This window comes from Neolamprologus brichardi, chromosome 6 (assembly GCF_056152115.1).
Source record: "Neolamprologus brichardi isolate AB-2024 chromosome 6, ASM5615211v1, whole genome shotgun sequence".
Classification (NCBI taxonomy): Eukaryota; Metazoa; Chordata; class Actinopteri; order Cichliformes; family Cichlidae; genus Neolamprologus; species Neolamprologus brichardi.
This window is the reverse complement of record NC_142109.1, coordinates 14,827,456-14,843,574: the sequence shown is the minus strand read 5'-3', so window position 1 is coordinate 14,843,574 and position 16,119 is coordinate 14,827,456. Positions and strand designations below refer to the sequence as shown.

Genomic DNA, 16,119 nt, shown 5'->3' with positions numbered 1-16,119 from the left:
GCCCTATTAGGGAGGTTGGATTCTTGTTTTTTTTTACTCTACCACCTGCATTCTCGGTGCCCTTAAAACTGGAAGAAGCCAGAACAAAACAACGTAGAGATACCATTAATAAATATAGAAGAGTTTAAAAAAAAAAAAAAAAAAAGCATCACGCTCTCCTCAAGGTTCTCTTGAGGGAGGCAAGCTTGCCGATAATTGTTAATGCCTTTTTTATCATTTTTCAAATCCATATTCATTAAAGGCTTTTTATTTTTATCATCCTGGAGTCGAGCGCCTGGGATTGATTTTGTTTGCCACATCCTACCCGTGTTCTACCACGTACTGTATTCTTTCCTCTGTTTCATATCACCTCTAAAATATTTTCAAGGCCTTCATGTACAAATGTATTATTGATCGCTTTAGATTCATGCACTCTAATCAATACTTTTCCAAACAGTCGTCACTCTAACTGGCTATTTTATCTTTATTTCATGAAATACTTCAAGCAAAGCTGGATGTTTATTTAGCAAGTTTGTATTCTTTACACAAACAGGCAGAATTGCAGTTGTAACTTCAGATCGTTAGTATGGATTTTATACATTCTGGACAATTACTTTATTATTTATTCCAACGTTAAATGACTTTACTCTGTGCAGGCTGAAAAAATGTACTCAAGTAAATCAGGTCCTTTCTCTGGCAGATTTTATAGATTCACTGCAAACCCAGCTCAGCAAAACAACTGCACCTGAACTGTGAGCTGTCATATTTCATGTTATAAATTACTAAGTAATAACTGAGCTCCCCTCATGTGAGATGAAATTGAAAGTTCTGAATAAAGCCAGCAGTGGTTGATAGTTTTCATCAGAATATGTGTTTTTTGTTCTTTTCTCGCATTGAATACAACACACATTTGAGCAGCTGATTTATCTTGTTGGTCACAAGTTGGATTTTTTACTATTTATCCGGATAAATACAAAATGAAAAAAAAAGAAGCTGTGCCAGTCAACATCTCAGTTGATGCCGGACTGAGCGACTCCTTTCCCTTCAGGACTGGAATTAATTAGCAGCGATAGTAAAGGTCACCATAATAAATTTAAAAAAACCTACAGAACTCGAAATTTGAGCCAATGACCTTTTCAGTCCTTTTTATTTGCACTCAGACTAAAACCTGACTTCAAATATCCTGTGAAAGTTTTTGATTACACTCAGTGCCACATCAAGCCAGGGCATTGTGGGTGAAAAAAAAAAAGAGTACTTACGTGTAAACATTGTTAGGAACCAGGGAATAGCATAAAGCTGTGTGGAAAAAGAAAAGAGAAAAAAGATGATGACATAAGACTATAAGCATAACTTATAAATTGGGGAAAATAATGATATGATCCCCTCCTGAATTTTTAAGTTTGCTCACACACACATGGTAATAAACAGTCTTTAAATTTTATGGTAGTTTCATTTGAATGGAGAGAGACAGAATGTCAACTAAAAATCCAGAAATAACACATAACAGCATGAATTTTGGCTGCCACAGGTTGTGTGGCCATATTGCACACAGATTACAATCGATTGATCGATTATTCAATTACAGATAAGTTGTTATATGTAAGTACACCTGTCCAAACAATTAATTTCATCCATTCCAACATCTCCACCACCGTGGGTAAGACCAATGAACTGTCAAAGGACGTCAGGGACAAGACTGTGAACCTGCACAAAGACTATCAGCAAGAAGCTTGGAGAGAAGCTGACAAATGCTGGTCCAATTATTCAGAAATGGAAGAAATTTAAATGATTTACAGAAGACTTGGGAGAATAGGGCTGGGACCAGATGAAACCAAAATCGAGCTCTTTTGTATCAACTCATCCTGCCTTGCTGGGAGGAAGAAAAATGCTGAGTATGAACCAAAAAACACAATCCCCACGGTCAAACACAGAGGTGGAAACATTACTCTTGGATTTTTTTCTGCTAAGGTTACAGGATGACATCACCACACTGAGGGGCCAAAGGACAGGGCCATCTACTGTACCATAAAAAGAAAAGGCAAAAAAGAAAAGCTGAAGCTGTGAGCTGCCAAGCAGCAAGTAAGAAAAGGATTTAGAGAGTCTCTGTAAAGAGGGGTGGGCTAGAATCCCTCCTGAGATGTGTGCAAACCTGGTGACCAGCTAAAAGAAACGTCTGACCACTGAGCTTGCCAACAAGGGATTCTCCACCAGTTGCTATGTTCTGCTTGGGGATAAAAGACTTATTTGACTCTCATTCCATTAAAATGAAACTAGCACAAAAATTAAAGACTGTTCATTTCTTTGGAAGAGAGCAAACTTACCCATTCAGCAGGGGCTCACATAAATTCCCCCACTGTACAGCATTCATGTGTGCGTAGTATTCAACACATCAACTCAAAATAACACGCTAAGACTCAAATTAAATGAATCAATCGCTGAGAAAAGCAGCACACATGGCTGTGTATCTCCACAGCTAAGAAACCGCAACAGCAATAAAGAGCAAACTGCTGACTTTGGTTATAAGTCGACGGGAAAAACGCTAACAATGAAAATGAATCTCAATATACTGATCTTGTCATTTGTCATTCGTCCTTTCTTTCTCTCTTATTTACTCTCTGCACTTCCCCGGGAGGAAAAGCATAAAATTGAAATGAAATAAGGCACACAGACAGATACAGACCTAGACACACACACACACACTCACACACACACACACACATTACGCCATTAACCAACTGTTCTAGCAACTGCCAATTGCTGGCCACTGTCACCAAGGCTTTGTAAATTTCAGCGGCAAAAGCTCTGGAGCAGCAACAGCGGAGTTATCTCAGCCAGTTTACTGATTGCTAATTGCGAGGGAGCTGGTGACTGTTCAGTGGACCTCTTGTGTGCCTAAGTGTGACGAGACAGCCACTGCACTCAGAGTCTCCTCCTCAGCCGCAACAGCCCAGCAGCAGGACTGCGAGTGCAGCCAGATTGGATTAGCGTAGGTGTAAATGGCAGACTCAGGAGAGGCGATGTAGCCAAAATTGAAAGTGGCCCTGAATTAAACCACTGGCAACATGCAATTTGACTCTGCTGGAGCGGAGTCCAGGACCTCTGCAGCATTTCCAAAGATTACTTGTGGTTTCTGCATGTTTGCACAACATTTTTTTTTTTCTTTCTGAAAGACAAAGTGTGTTGAACTAGCCATGTTCCGGTTCGCATGTATGAGAAATCCATTCATACTGCAGTGACATTCGGCCTTTTAGTGCAGATGGATTTACTGCCTGAGTAAAACAAGAGCTCAGAGTGTGCTCTGCAGTTCACAAAGGGAAAAGGGGTTTATTATATATAAAGTCTGATTACTGGGACTGAAATCAAGCATGACAGCTGTATCAACAAAGAGTGTTCCAGTATTGCCCTGGCCTAACAACAAAAGCAAGCATACGAAGTCCCCTTTGAAATGGTAGTACTGTACATGCTCTAAATGACAACCCAGAATGATAAGCAGTTTTTGGAAGGCCCAAGTCTGAACAATAAAGGCGCAAAAGACTAAAAGAATTACAACAGGGTATCTGTTCAGCATAAAACCATGTTTAAAAAGACAAAATCACCTGCAGGCTTCATTTTTTTCCCCATACACTTTCATATTCTGACAATCAACAAGCACAGTTTGGTGCTTCACTTGCTCCATTTTACAGCTGCAATATCAGACACTGAGGAAATAGAGACTTAAATCCCTGACTCCTCTGTGATAAAGACCCCACTTTTCATCGGGTAACGTCTCAGAGGCCGGGCTGTGGATGACACACATTCATCAGCACACAAACTGAAACCCTGGAGAGACGGTGGAGACTTTAACCTTGTCACTGTCTGAGCAGAGCCGTAAGAAGGAAAGCAAAGGGCGAGGAGAGGTGGCGCAAAGTAAGAGAAATAAGGTAAGCCTGACAGAGGACAATCATTAAGTGTGCCTTGCAGACATTAGCCGCTGTATAAATCATTACCAGCTGACTATGGGGAAAACTTGACCCTGGCCACAAATTCTGGAAATGGGGATGTGGAACCAAAAATGTCATTGACTATGAAAAGATATACGTAACAATCTATGGATGGTCATTTTCTTTGTCCCCTGGCAATGAGACACTAAGAATATTTTTGTACTATTTTTGACTTGCCATTAAATATAAATTTGCAATAACAAAAAGAATGTTAATAACCAGGCATGTCCTACACTGCTGACTTTTATTTTCATCACTCTGCCAGAACACTTGCACTCTTGGTAACTTACATCTGGGATGAAGCCAATCTCATTTAGATGGTTGCTTAGCTCTGGGTCATGGAAGGCAATCATTTGAGAGAAGACAGTCAAGTACTCTGAAAAAGAGGCAAAAGGTCCATAAAGAGTGTACTGAGTAGTTTGAGTGTTCAGGCGTGAAGAACAGTAGGTCTGACCAAACAAAGCTCTATAGTAACCAGTAGAAAATACAACCAACAGTGTTGAGCCACCTCTCGTTTCTTTATATTTTGCAAGAAAAATTAAACATAGGTGCAGCAATTTATTGAAACATATGCAAACATAAATGAAATAAAGTATATAAGGCGATTTTTTACAATTTTAATGAGCTTGAAAGTCAATATTCCCCTCAATAGCCAAGGCAAGGCAAGTTTATTTATATAGCACAATTCAACAACAAGGTGATTCAAAGTGCTTTACAGAGACATTAAAAAACAAAAACAATAAAAAGCATGATTTAAAATTGATTTAAAAAAACAGTAGATAAAATCAGAACAGTAGATAAAAATCAGTAGTTAAAATATAAGTTTTGAAATTTAAGCTTAAAAGTGTGGATTTGGTGCTTTATTCAAATGCAGCTGAGAATAGGTGAGTCTTCAACCTGGATTTAAATAAACTGAGTGTTTCAGCTGATCTGAGGCTTTCTGGGAGTTTGTTCCAGATATATGGAGCATAAAAGCTGAATGCAGCTTCTCCGTGTCTGGTTCTGACTCTGGGAACTGATAAAAAACCGGATCCAGATGACCTGAGGGATCTGGAAGGTTCATACTGGGTCAGGAGGTCACTGATGTATTTTGGTCCTAAACCATTCAGAGCTTTATAGACCAGCATCAGAACTTTAAAGTCTATCCTCTGACAGACAGGCAGCCAGTGTAAAGACCTCAGAGCTGGAATGATGTGGTCCACTAATTTTGGTCTTAGTGAGGACTCGAGCAGCAGAGTTCTGAATGAGCTGTTTTTCCAGGTCCTGTTGAGACATCAGATCTTTTATCCTTGATATATTCTTAAGGTGATAGTAAGCTGATTTTGTTATTGTCTTAATGTGTTTTTCTAAGTTTAGGTCTGCATCCATCACTACACCCAAATTTCTCGCCTGGTTGGTGGTTTTTAGGTGTATAGATTGAAGTTCGCTGGTGACCTGTAATCGTTTTTCCTTTGGCACCAAAGACTATTACTTCAGTTTTGTTTTTGTTTATCTGGGGAAAATTGTGGCACAACCAGTCACTAATTTCCTCAATGCATTTACCAAGAGCCTGTACAGGGCCTCGGACTCTTGGTGACATTGTAATATATTTGTGTGTCATCTGCATAGCTGTGATAGTTTATTTTGTTGTTCTTTATAATCTGTGCCAGTGGGAGCATGTAAATGTTAAACAGAAGGGGTCCCAAGATGGAACCTTGGGGAACTCCACATGTGATACTTGTCTGCTCAGATGTGAAGTTAACTATTGATACAAAGTATTTCCTGTTTTCTAAGTATGTTTTGAACCAGTTTAGTACAGTTCCTGAGAGAACTGCCCAGTTCTCCAGTCGTTTGAGTAATATGTTGTGGTCAACTGTATCAAATGCTGCACTGAGATCCAGCAAAACTAAGACTGACATTTTTCCACTGTCTGTATTCTGTCTGTATTCAGACATATGTCATTAAACACTTTGGTCAGACCGGTTTCAGTGCTATTTCATTGCTGTGGTTCTGTCTAAAACCTGACTGGAAGGCATCATAGCAGTTATTAGGTAATAGCCTCCCCACAGTCAAAACCTCAACATTACTGAAGCAGTGTGGGCTCATCTTGACAAAGAAGGGAAAGAAAAGGCAGCCAACATCCAAAGAAGAGCTTTGAATGTCCTTCAAGAAGACTGGAGAACTATTCCCGACGACTACTTACATCATGGAGAAGCTCACGGCTCTCCAACGGGAGATTGAGAGACCAGTGTTGGACTGTTAGAACTGCTTTAAAATTCATATGAGCTGTTCACACTAAAGTAAAAAGCACCATCACTTCATGCGGATACCCTTTTCGGTGCCAGCTGCGGTCGCAAGGCTGCAGCCAAACAAAAACACCCTGATAACGACTATGTTTAGTCTGTTCCTTCCCATTCCATGCAAGGCCACCTGGGTTGGCTGGAAGACTGTTTACTTAGCCTAGCAGGGCGAAGGACGCCGTCTCAGCTGAACTCTGGACACGCACACACATATATATACACTGATATGCACACACTCATCCCCCCTCCCTTTCCAAACGCCTTTGATGCTTGTTCCCTCCTGGGGAACACGGCGGGTCTGAGCCCGCGCTGAAATGGTAGCGCTGGGCAGGATGGCTGCTGTGTTTGCTTCGGATTACTCCTCACCCCCCCACCCGACCCTGTGGCTTGTCATGTGTTCCATAATGTTGTGCTGTGGACATTTATTTACTTTTTTTCCTCTTGTACTTTCCCATTGTAGTGTATATTTCAGTGGTTTTTTTCTGTAACGCTACCGATCTTCGACCTGTATCCCCATGTGATGTCTGTGTTGTGTGTGTAAGGTCGGGGGGTCCTATTTCATTGCAGGGCAACCTGCACGTGGCGAATAAAGCCTTGATTGATTGATTGAAATGTAAAGCAATCAGACTAAGAGAGTTCAGGCTGTGCTGAAGAATAAAGGTGGTCATACCAAATGTTGACTATTGGCTCAGTTTTTTCCTTATATACTGCATTGCTATGTATATTTGTACACGTTTCAATAAACTGCTGAACCTATTTCTCTTTTTTCAAGCAAAATATAAAGAAATGAGGGGTGGTGCAGTATTGTTCATCAAAGAAAAACATACACAAACGTGACTCCGAAAAGCTTGAGTGTAGTAATTCCATCAAGTGAATCAGTTTTATTGAAATTTAGTCAACTCTTATGTGTTACCCACATGTTGCTCGTACTCTCCTGATCCACTTTTCAGCCCTTCTCAACCTCAGTACATAGTGAATGTAAACTCATACTGCACAAAGCTGTGCAAGCCCCATTTCTTCACACAGTTCATCTACAAAGGAGCTCTGACCAGAAAGATAAACATTAGACAGCTCTCTCCAGGGCATCTAGCAGGGGAAGAAATGATAATAGTCACATTTCCCATGGAGTTCAAGAGGTGTATGGTGCAGCTGTTTATCAGTCACGTACGAATTGCCTGTGACATTTCTCTGCAGGCACTTGCAGTTTCATTTGTTTCCCTATCTCTAAATGATGTGACTCAGCTGCAAACTCCATTAAGAAAGACTGAAATTAGTTTTCAGAGCTTAGAAGCAACATGGAGCCAAAATTTAATCAACATTGAGCTGACGGGCTGATGCTCAGTGCCAGCCGATGATAATTTGCTTTTGAACTTAACTGAATGCTCAGACCACGTTTAATGCGTATTACTTAACTTGCAGTTGACTACATATGATAACTAGTAGAAATGGCAACAAGTAATAAAATAATATGGAACAGCGTCTGCTCGAAGAACGAAAACTGAATATTTTATTAGTGCGTAAGTAACTCTCTGAGTTGTGCAAAGATTACTCAAGTATAGCTTACCTTGGATCACGTGAGAGTTGTCCTTCAGAAAAAAGTTGTACAAGTACTTGGGGATGAAGGCAGACATGCAGGCATATGCCAAAGCTGGGAAGAGAATCGGATAAAAATGAAAGTATGAAAAGTATGAAAATAAAATGGAGATAAAATACTAGTTAGCTACTTGAGTTCACATTAAAAGTCTTGCCTTCATTGTTGAAATTCAGATATAGGAAGGGGGCACAAAGTGAATCCAAACCTGAAGTGAAAATCAAATCAGAACAGCTTATGATCTTCACACAAATTCAACTGTAGGGTCAAGAAATTTAACAAGGAATTTGAAAAGTGTGGCATGACCACCACCTAGTGTCTATTTATGTACAGTACAATAATAAATAGTGCAAGTTACAAGAGAAGTAAATCCAAGTGACTGACCCTGCCAGTAGACCAGGTCAGGGTGAGACACCACCCACGCTTTCAACACACGTCTGAACTTGATGTGGCCCTGGGGAGATGACAGCAGCTCATCATATTGGTGGCACCGTGGGATGTCCACTTCAATCTGTAAGCATGTGCACGAAAAGACAAAAGAGACTGAATGAAGCAAGATTAAATCCACTTGTATACACGGCGTAACATGCATTTTTAAACAGCTGTGTACCTGTCTGTCAGTTGGTATGGGAGTATCCTTGTCTATACCTTCATATTTAGCTTGAATGTCACCCTGTGCAAAAGAAGGAGAGTAAGCGGTACCACAAACAAATATAAAAATGCAACTTTTCATGATTTTTTTTGTACCTCAATGCCCAGCAGGCCAGCCCACGCCAGCCCTCGTACAAGCGGGGGAATGTCCACTCTGGCTTCTTTCCACACTAGGGTCTTCTTGTACGGGTAGGCCTAAAGTCGAAGCAATACATTATTGAGTCCCAGTCTAACAATAACACGTTTAAACAACAAGTACTACAAATACAGGACAGAAACTGAGGAAATGCTTTTGCATGCCGAGCGCTGCATATGAATTTGTATGGAGCCCAGACCTTGAGCAATCTGTCAAAGAGGATGATGCGGATGAGCTGGTACTCGGTGTCTCTTTCACGGATGATGAGTGGCAGCGTGACGGCGGCCGACAGTTCATTGCTGCTGTTGGACTGGGGCAAACTCGACTGTCTGGAGGAGGGAGAAATAAGCAGAGGGGGGGTATGACATTTCTCAAGCTAAAATATGATGATGAAGTAAGGTGTAAAATACTAAAGGGGAGGAGAGGATGACAAGAGCAACTTCAGGATTGAGAGCACTTACTCGTCTTCGAGGAGAGGGTAATAGGCTTCTCTGGCTACATCTTTCAACCTCTGGGGGGAAAAAAAGACCACTTATGGTAAAAACAGTAACAGAGGTTTATAGTTTCTATAAATATCTAGTCTCTATAGTAATTTATAGTTTCTATTGCAAGTGCAATTTGACTGCAGTTGCAATACAACAAGGCAACATTAAAAGATTTTGTCAACTAATAAAAACACACTTATTAATACAAAAGTAAGAGTGGCATAATGACTGCAGTTGTTTTCAGTATATCAAAGAAGGCTGCAGATAGTGCAGGAGTATTCATAAAGAAATGTACACATTTTAGGGTTTTACATTTCTGAGTTGGCACAGAGACAGCGTCACTGTCGTGTCATCGAGCAAGAAACTCCGATCCCTGCCCTGGCCAAACGTCTCCCCATCCTCCAAGACGAAACTGAAAAGGAGATGCAATCAAGATGCAGACAGGCTCAAAATTTAAATGAAAACTGCCAACCGCTCAGTCTTTTGTGTTTGTGCATATGTTGTTTTATACTTGGGCAGTGTGGAGATCGGTGGTTTGGACTGAATGATTTCCTGGTTGGTGAGCTCCTTTTCTAGGTCTCCACCTGCCAGACACCACAGATGATAAACCTCATCTATGGCCCGCTCCGACAGGTAATCCTCATCGTCGTCTAATAGCAGACACACAAACATACACACACACACACAAAAAGAGTAAAAACCCAACCGGCACAGGTGGCTCTACAACATATGAAAATAAATGGTGAAAGTAGTGACTGTTTGAAAAGGAAATGACACTAATAAAGTCTTTTTTAAAATTATTTCATCTGGCCTGCAACAAATAAAATAAACAGCGTAAATCTAAGGAAATCGCTTCCAGAACTAGAAAGCAGGAAAAAACAAAACTTTCTCATTTCTACTGTCAAGATGTTCTCAACAGTGGAAAGCTGTTGGCGTGGTGAAGAGAAAAGAGATTTTGGAATTAAATACAGGACTGTATGGTATGTGAAAAGGAGGATAAAACAATGCTACGACTTTATTAGTAAAGGAACACTTAATTAAAGCAATTTCTCAATAATCTGTTCTGCTTTAAGAGTGTTTTTAAGGTTTTTAATCAAAGGAAAGTAGTTCGACATATGGTTTGTGTCTGTCCGACATTGTTGTGTGTTTCAGTGTCTGTGTAAGTCTGCATATTTGTTTGTGTGTAAGTGGGTAAGACCTTTGCAAAGGTCACTGATGTCGTCTGGGAGCACCAGATGTGCACAGCGCAGGGATGAGGAGAACAGGCTGACAGGCTTCTGGAAGGGTGTGTAGTGGCAGGAGATGCCATTAAAAACAGGGTCTTGCAGTAGTTCTGCAGGGGTTGGCCTATATTATGTATAAAAGTCAAAAGACATGATTATCATGACACCAAAAAAGATTTTCTTTTTAACTTAATGTCTAATGACCTGCAATAGGATATGAAATCCAACAGAAACTGGATTTACCTTTTAGATGGAAGAAAGGTCAAGCACTTCCTTAATAACTCAAGAACACTGTCAGGCAGCTCCTGTAAATATTATACAAATATGATTAACTCTGTCATAAATGGAACAGACACACCGCATTGATGCTTCCAAATAAGAGTCAAGAAATATTAGTGAGCATTTGCACAGTTGTTTAATTATACACATCAAAAATTTAAATTGTTTCTTTCTTTTTTTTTGCTTTTCAAGAGTGTCCATAGCCAAGACAACCTGGTTAACCTAGCAGTGTTTTCCATGGTGGAAGAAACCAGAACTCCAGGATAATGACGTGTACAAGCACTGAGAGAACATGCAAACTTCACACAAAAGGGCCCTGGCCATATTGAAACTGGTGCCCAACTTACATTATGTCACATTTTCAAATATAATAATGCATGAAATCTCTTTCTGTTTGTTTGTTTCTTTGTCCATAAACTCCTCCTCTATCATCAGGAACTATGTAACCACAATTTCCACAACGCCTTATCTGTGGACCATGAAGGTCTTAGCTACACTAGATTTTATGATGTTATCAAGTTGCCTAGCAAGCACTTATTTTTAGCATATTTGTAACACCTTACAATAGAATCAGACTGTTGTAATTTTATGAAAATAACATCCCATTTACAGTCACTCAAGCTGAGTTATGTATATATCTTGACACCACCACATTGCTTAGCTTTGAATGCTAAAAATGACCCATTTTTGAGATAAAAAAAATCTACTACCCTTTCAAAAAAAATTTTTGTGACATTAAGTACAAGCCAAACAAAACCGTAGCATGAGCATGTACTAGTTACAAAACTTCAAGGGATTTGCATGTAACAGACAGTGCTTAAATAAGCCACAGAGTGTGCAGAAGAAGTCAATAATGACATCTGCAGAAAAGACCATTGCTGCTAACTTGCCCTCAATTCAGGATTTGTACAAATCCAGAATCAGGAAACGAACAGGCAATATCACTGCAGACCCATAACACCCCACACAGAACCTGTTCTAACTCCCCTCCTCTGGTAGGCGCTGCAGAGCACTGTACGACTAAACAAGCAGACATTTGTACAGTATCTTTCCACAGTCCGTCACTCTGATGTCACGTAGTGTCCGTACATAAACATCCACCATACCTGCTGCTGGATGAAAGCATACTGTATATACTGTTTTTGTTTGTCTTTTATATCCATTCATCATCATACATACCTATATAAGATATTTTTGTTTGAATCACAAACTCCACTATTTATGTAAAAATATTCAATAATTATTTGAGTGAAATCAACCACCCAAATAACTAAAATAATTAGGTGAGTAAACAACAATATTTTTAGACTGAATATATGTACAATCTGGTTCATGCTGTTTTGATTTCAGAACCTACATTTAGGTATCCAATTAGCATGAAGATCAAAGACATCAAAACACAGTCAACCTAGAGATAAATGTAGGTTTTACACGTGACTATAATACTGTGAAGATAAATCCAACTTTAATGACTGTATGTATTTTTATCAGAAAACAAAAACCTAACTGCCTATCGTGACAACATTTGTCAGCATGACTCATAAGTAGGCTTATTCACGTCGTACTCAGATCACACCTATATTTAAACTTCTCTTTGATTTCATCTGCAAACACTGAAAGTATATCTTGAATAGTTGTGACTTTAATGTGTTGACAAAATCTGGCCATAGACAGACAGAAAGCATTCAAAATGTCTTTTATGGAATTTATGTTATAGTAGGTTTCACACACACACACACATACAGACAACACCAGCTATGACATTGCTGCCGGTCAAACAGACATTAGGTTTACCTTAATGGTATCCAAGCAACCATGTTCCTCAGCAAGGACAGTGACAATGTCATCCATGCAACCTGAGGAGGACAAACAACATTGCCACTTAAACGAGACTAGAGGCACAATTTTTTCTGTACTCTGAATAACCTGGACGACCTTTGTACTCACCCAGGGTCAAAATGAATTTCAGCCTCTCGCTTATATCAATATTCTGCAGGAGTCTTCTGCCCTGCAATTGATTCGATTTTAAGGTGGAATTTCTAAACAAAAATCCAAAATCTTGCATGAATGTTTATTAAGAATTCTTACCGCACACAATTCAAAGAGCAAAATGCCAAGCGACCAGACATCAGACTTTGGGCCCGAGGGCAGAGGAGCTTCATCACGGGAAGGGTCACTGGGGTGGAAGGAGCCCTGAGCGATCACCTCTGGAGCAAGGTATGATGGGTACCTGAGGCAAAAATGACAGAGCAGATACGTATTGCACTTTTATAAGCCTCAGAATAAGACAAATTATAAACAGCAAGTTAATTAAGGCTTTAAACGCCACAGGGCGTTTGCTGAATTTCTGTTTTATATCTAATATGACATCTTCATTATTACTCTATGTAAAGTGTTGTTATTGTTCTTGTTAATAAATGATGTCCAAACAGCTGTTCCTCAAAGCGAAAGCTGTTTGTCAGTTACATTTATTGAACTTTCAACGCCAAATGTTTCATGAAAGGAATGAGCCATCATTTCTCTTCTCAGTCTGCAAAAGGATATTACACAGATACTTGGTAGAACATGAAGACCTTTGGATTGGGATCAAAGCCCAAAGATCTGTTACAGTTCCTTAATCAGGATGCCCTAAAAGCTGGTTTCTGTGAAAAAGGATATGAGCCAATTATGCATCATTTTTACGGTCAATTGCCTGTTTTTTGTTGACTAACAGAAACCAGATATGCGTGAAGAATTGACCCTTTACACTGAGCTAACTGAAGGAAAAAAAGAGAAGAAAAGGACATACCCAATGGGAAAATCCACATCTGCCCCGTGATCAGTCATGTGATAAAGGCCGAACTTTGCCAGCTTGACGTTCCCCTGCAAAGACAAGCTCGACATTAGAGTGCAAGACCTTTTTTTTCAATTTCTTTAAAACTAGACAGTAACTCAGGCTAGCATAAACCTGATGACTTTGATAGAAACGGTACCTTGCAGTCCATGAGCACATTGTTTGGGCCGAGGGCTCGGTGCACCAAACCATTTTTGTTCATAAACTCCAGGCCTTCAAGAACCTCATAGGCTATTTGCAGCACCTTTTCTGCACTAGCACAAACAGAAACCTTTTTTATTGTTAATGCGCTGAAAAGTGTACATCACATAAAAAACCTTATGAACAATAAGGTTTAAAGCAGGGGTGTCAAACTCAAATACACAGTGGGCCAAAATTCAAAACTGGAACAAAGTCGCGGGCTAACATTAATATTTATTGAAAAAAAAATCTTCCTCCAGATATAAGAATGAATCTTTTCTTATGGACTCAAATAAGTTTTGCTGGAAAACTGAATATGGAACAAGCAAAGCTTAATACTAAACAATATATATATTAGCTGTATAATACCAGTAGGCCAGCTCTAATAGTAATTTGGTATGGCTTCGCGGGCCAAATGTAATTAGGCTGCGGGCCAAATTTGGCCCACGGGCCAGAGTTTGACACCTATGGTTTAAAGGGAACTGTTCAAAAGTGAAAGTAAAGAAAGGCAAAATAACAATGAATCATTCACATTTTTTATGTATTGTTGTCTGGTTAATTTTGGTCGTTTTACCTGGGTGCGTTTTCTGGTTTTTGGAAAATGCTTAAACAGTTCTCATAGTGTTCAGCAACAACGATCAGCCGTTCTGAAGAGCAAGAAAAAAAAGATAATGATTATTAAAACAAGCAATAGGGTCACTATTGATAATACACCTGGACTAATTCGAAATCTAGCAAGAAGGATAAAAGGTTGAGATACAAATACATTTAATACTTTTGCTGTCGGAAAGGCAAATTTCAGAAAGAAAAACAAAAAACTTCTGGATTAGCATTTTCCAAATGTTCACAACCATTATGTAAGGATGGTGTTTGGAGGACTCCTTAATGACATACTATGTAGTACATGTCATGTTTCCCACTTGTAAATACATAGATATACATTCAGTGGCCACTTTGTTAGGTACAACTAATTAGAAAAATCACATAGCAGCAAATCAACACATTTAAGCATGTAGACATGGTCAAGCCCATCTGCTGAAGTTCAAAGTGAGCGTCAGAATGGGGTAGAAAGGTGACCTCAGTGACTTTGAACATGACAATGGTTGTTGGTGCCAGATGGGCTGGTTTGAGTGAGTGGCTATTCTCTGGGAGAAAATTCTTTGTTGATGTCAGAAGTCAGAGAAGAAAACTCTAATAACAACTTGGAGCATTGCTGAATATGCAACATGTTGAACCTTGAAGCAGATGGGCTTACAGCAGCAGAAAACACCAGGTGCCAATCCTGTCAGCAAAGAACAGGAAACAGGCTACAGTTCGCACAGGATAAGCAAAACTAGAAACAAGAAAACTGGAAAAACGCAGCCTGATCTGATGAGTTTCAACCTTCAGATGGCAGGCTCAAAATCTGACATAAACACAACATGAAAGCATGGATACATCCTGCCTTGTATCAATAGTTCTGCCTGGCGGGTGTATTGGTGGTGGTGTGGGTGATATTTCCTTGGCACACTTTGAACCCCTTTGCTCACAGCAGAGGCATGTGCTTTATAGGTATTCCCAAAATCCATAAATCATAGCAAACATGTATCCAACACAAGTGTGCCATTAAACATGTTATGTGTCACCACTTTAGTAAGTTCTGTACTGAAAGTCCAAATTAATAGCTTCAATTTAGATAAGTTGATTAAGTGCTTAATATGAAATGTGATGACAGGTTACACATTTTTATTTTAGCACTACAAGAGACAAGACAGACAGCCATACCGTGCTTCCCTCTGGAAATGTCCACATACTGGCAGAGTCTGGGGTGAGTGATGGTTTTGAGAATTTGGAAACGTCCCAGGATTTTGATGGAGTTGGGAGTCAGAGGGAGTCCATTGCTTCCACAGACATCATGTGGAAGAGCTGAGGCAAAGAAGGTAAAGGCTCCTAGCTGGGCGTCTTTAAGGGAGCGCATTGTGCCACTGGCTTGAAAAACAGATAAAGGGAAACAGCAAGGGGAAAATATGCGTAAAACATGAATGAAAGAAACATTAATCAATACGGTGGTGTGGTATATTATTCAACTTCACCCTTAATGTAATTCAACACAAAATTGAGGTAAAGCCCATGATTGGAGCAAAAGGGTTAACACTGACTTTGTTATTACAACACACTTACACCAGTTAGTTAACAGAAATATCGTTTCGGAAGCAAAAGACAGAGTGCGAGAGGGCAACGATGCTACTGAATGTATGAAGTTATGAAAATAGCTGTCATGTCAGATGTGGAGCCGTCGTTTAGTATGCATTACCTCAAAAAAAATGCGTCCTCTCTAAAGACGAAGCTGCATAACCATGTAAACGAGTAACCTGAAATTATTATTGAAATGAATTACTTTTCCTGTTTCTGCGACGCGATGAAAACAGCTGAGCGAACGTGATCGACGACGCTTATTTCTTGCGACGAGGGGGGGTGCACAGAAAATACTTTGCACGAGCGAGACAACGGTGTTAAAATGTCA

General features: G+C 39.8%; 1 protein-coding gene across 4 annotated transcripts in view; it reads right to left on the bottom strand.

Annotated features, from left to right (window-relative positions):
• Positions 1-16,119, bottom strand: part of tbck (TBC1 domain containing kinase) — a 62,163-nt gene that overhangs the window by 45,533 nt on the left and 511 nt on the right. The window contains exons 1-21 of one of the 4 annotated variants that reach the window (XM_006787104.3): positions 15,994-16,077; positions 15,381-15,584; positions 14,191-14,263; positions 13,576-13,690; positions 13,392-13,465; positions 12,692-12,833; positions 12,551-12,611; positions 12,398-12,459; positions 10,568-10,629; positions 10,300-10,448; positions 9,613-9,751; positions 9,414-9,513; positions 9,078-9,127; positions 8,816-8,945; positions 8,577-8,675; positions 8,440-8,502; positions 8,214-8,340; positions 7,987-8,037; positions 7,803-7,886; positions 4,250-4,335; positions 1,239-1,275 (exon numbers count right to left, since the gene is read on the bottom strand). In XM_006787104.3, the coding sequence (XP_006787167.1) occupies positions 1,239-1,275; positions 4,250-4,335; positions 7,803-7,886; positions 7,987-8,037; positions 8,214-8,340; positions 8,440-8,502; positions 8,577-8,675; positions 8,816-8,945; positions 9,078-9,127; positions 9,414-9,513; positions 9,613-9,751; positions 10,300-10,448; positions 10,568-10,629; positions 12,398-12,459; positions 12,551-12,611; positions 12,692-12,833; positions 13,392-13,465; positions 13,576-13,690; positions 14,191-14,263; positions 15,381-15,573 (1,897 nt within the window). In that variant the 5' untranslated portion in view covers positions 15,574-15,584; positions 15,994-16,077. Of the gene's footprint in view, positions 1-1,238; positions 1,276-4,249; positions 4,336-7,802; positions 7,887-7,986; positions 8,038-8,213; positions 8,341-8,439; positions 8,503-8,576; positions 8,676-8,815; positions 8,946-9,077; positions 9,128-9,413; positions 9,514-9,612; positions 9,752-10,299; positions 10,449-10,567; positions 10,630-12,397; positions 12,460-12,550; positions 12,612-12,691; positions 12,834-13,391; positions 13,466-13,575; positions 13,691-14,190; positions 14,264-15,380; positions 15,585-15,909; positions 16,078-16,119 lie in introns of those variants that run through there. The other 3 variants (XM_006787103.3, XM_035906306.2, XM_035906307.2) reach the window with 3 other exon arrangements.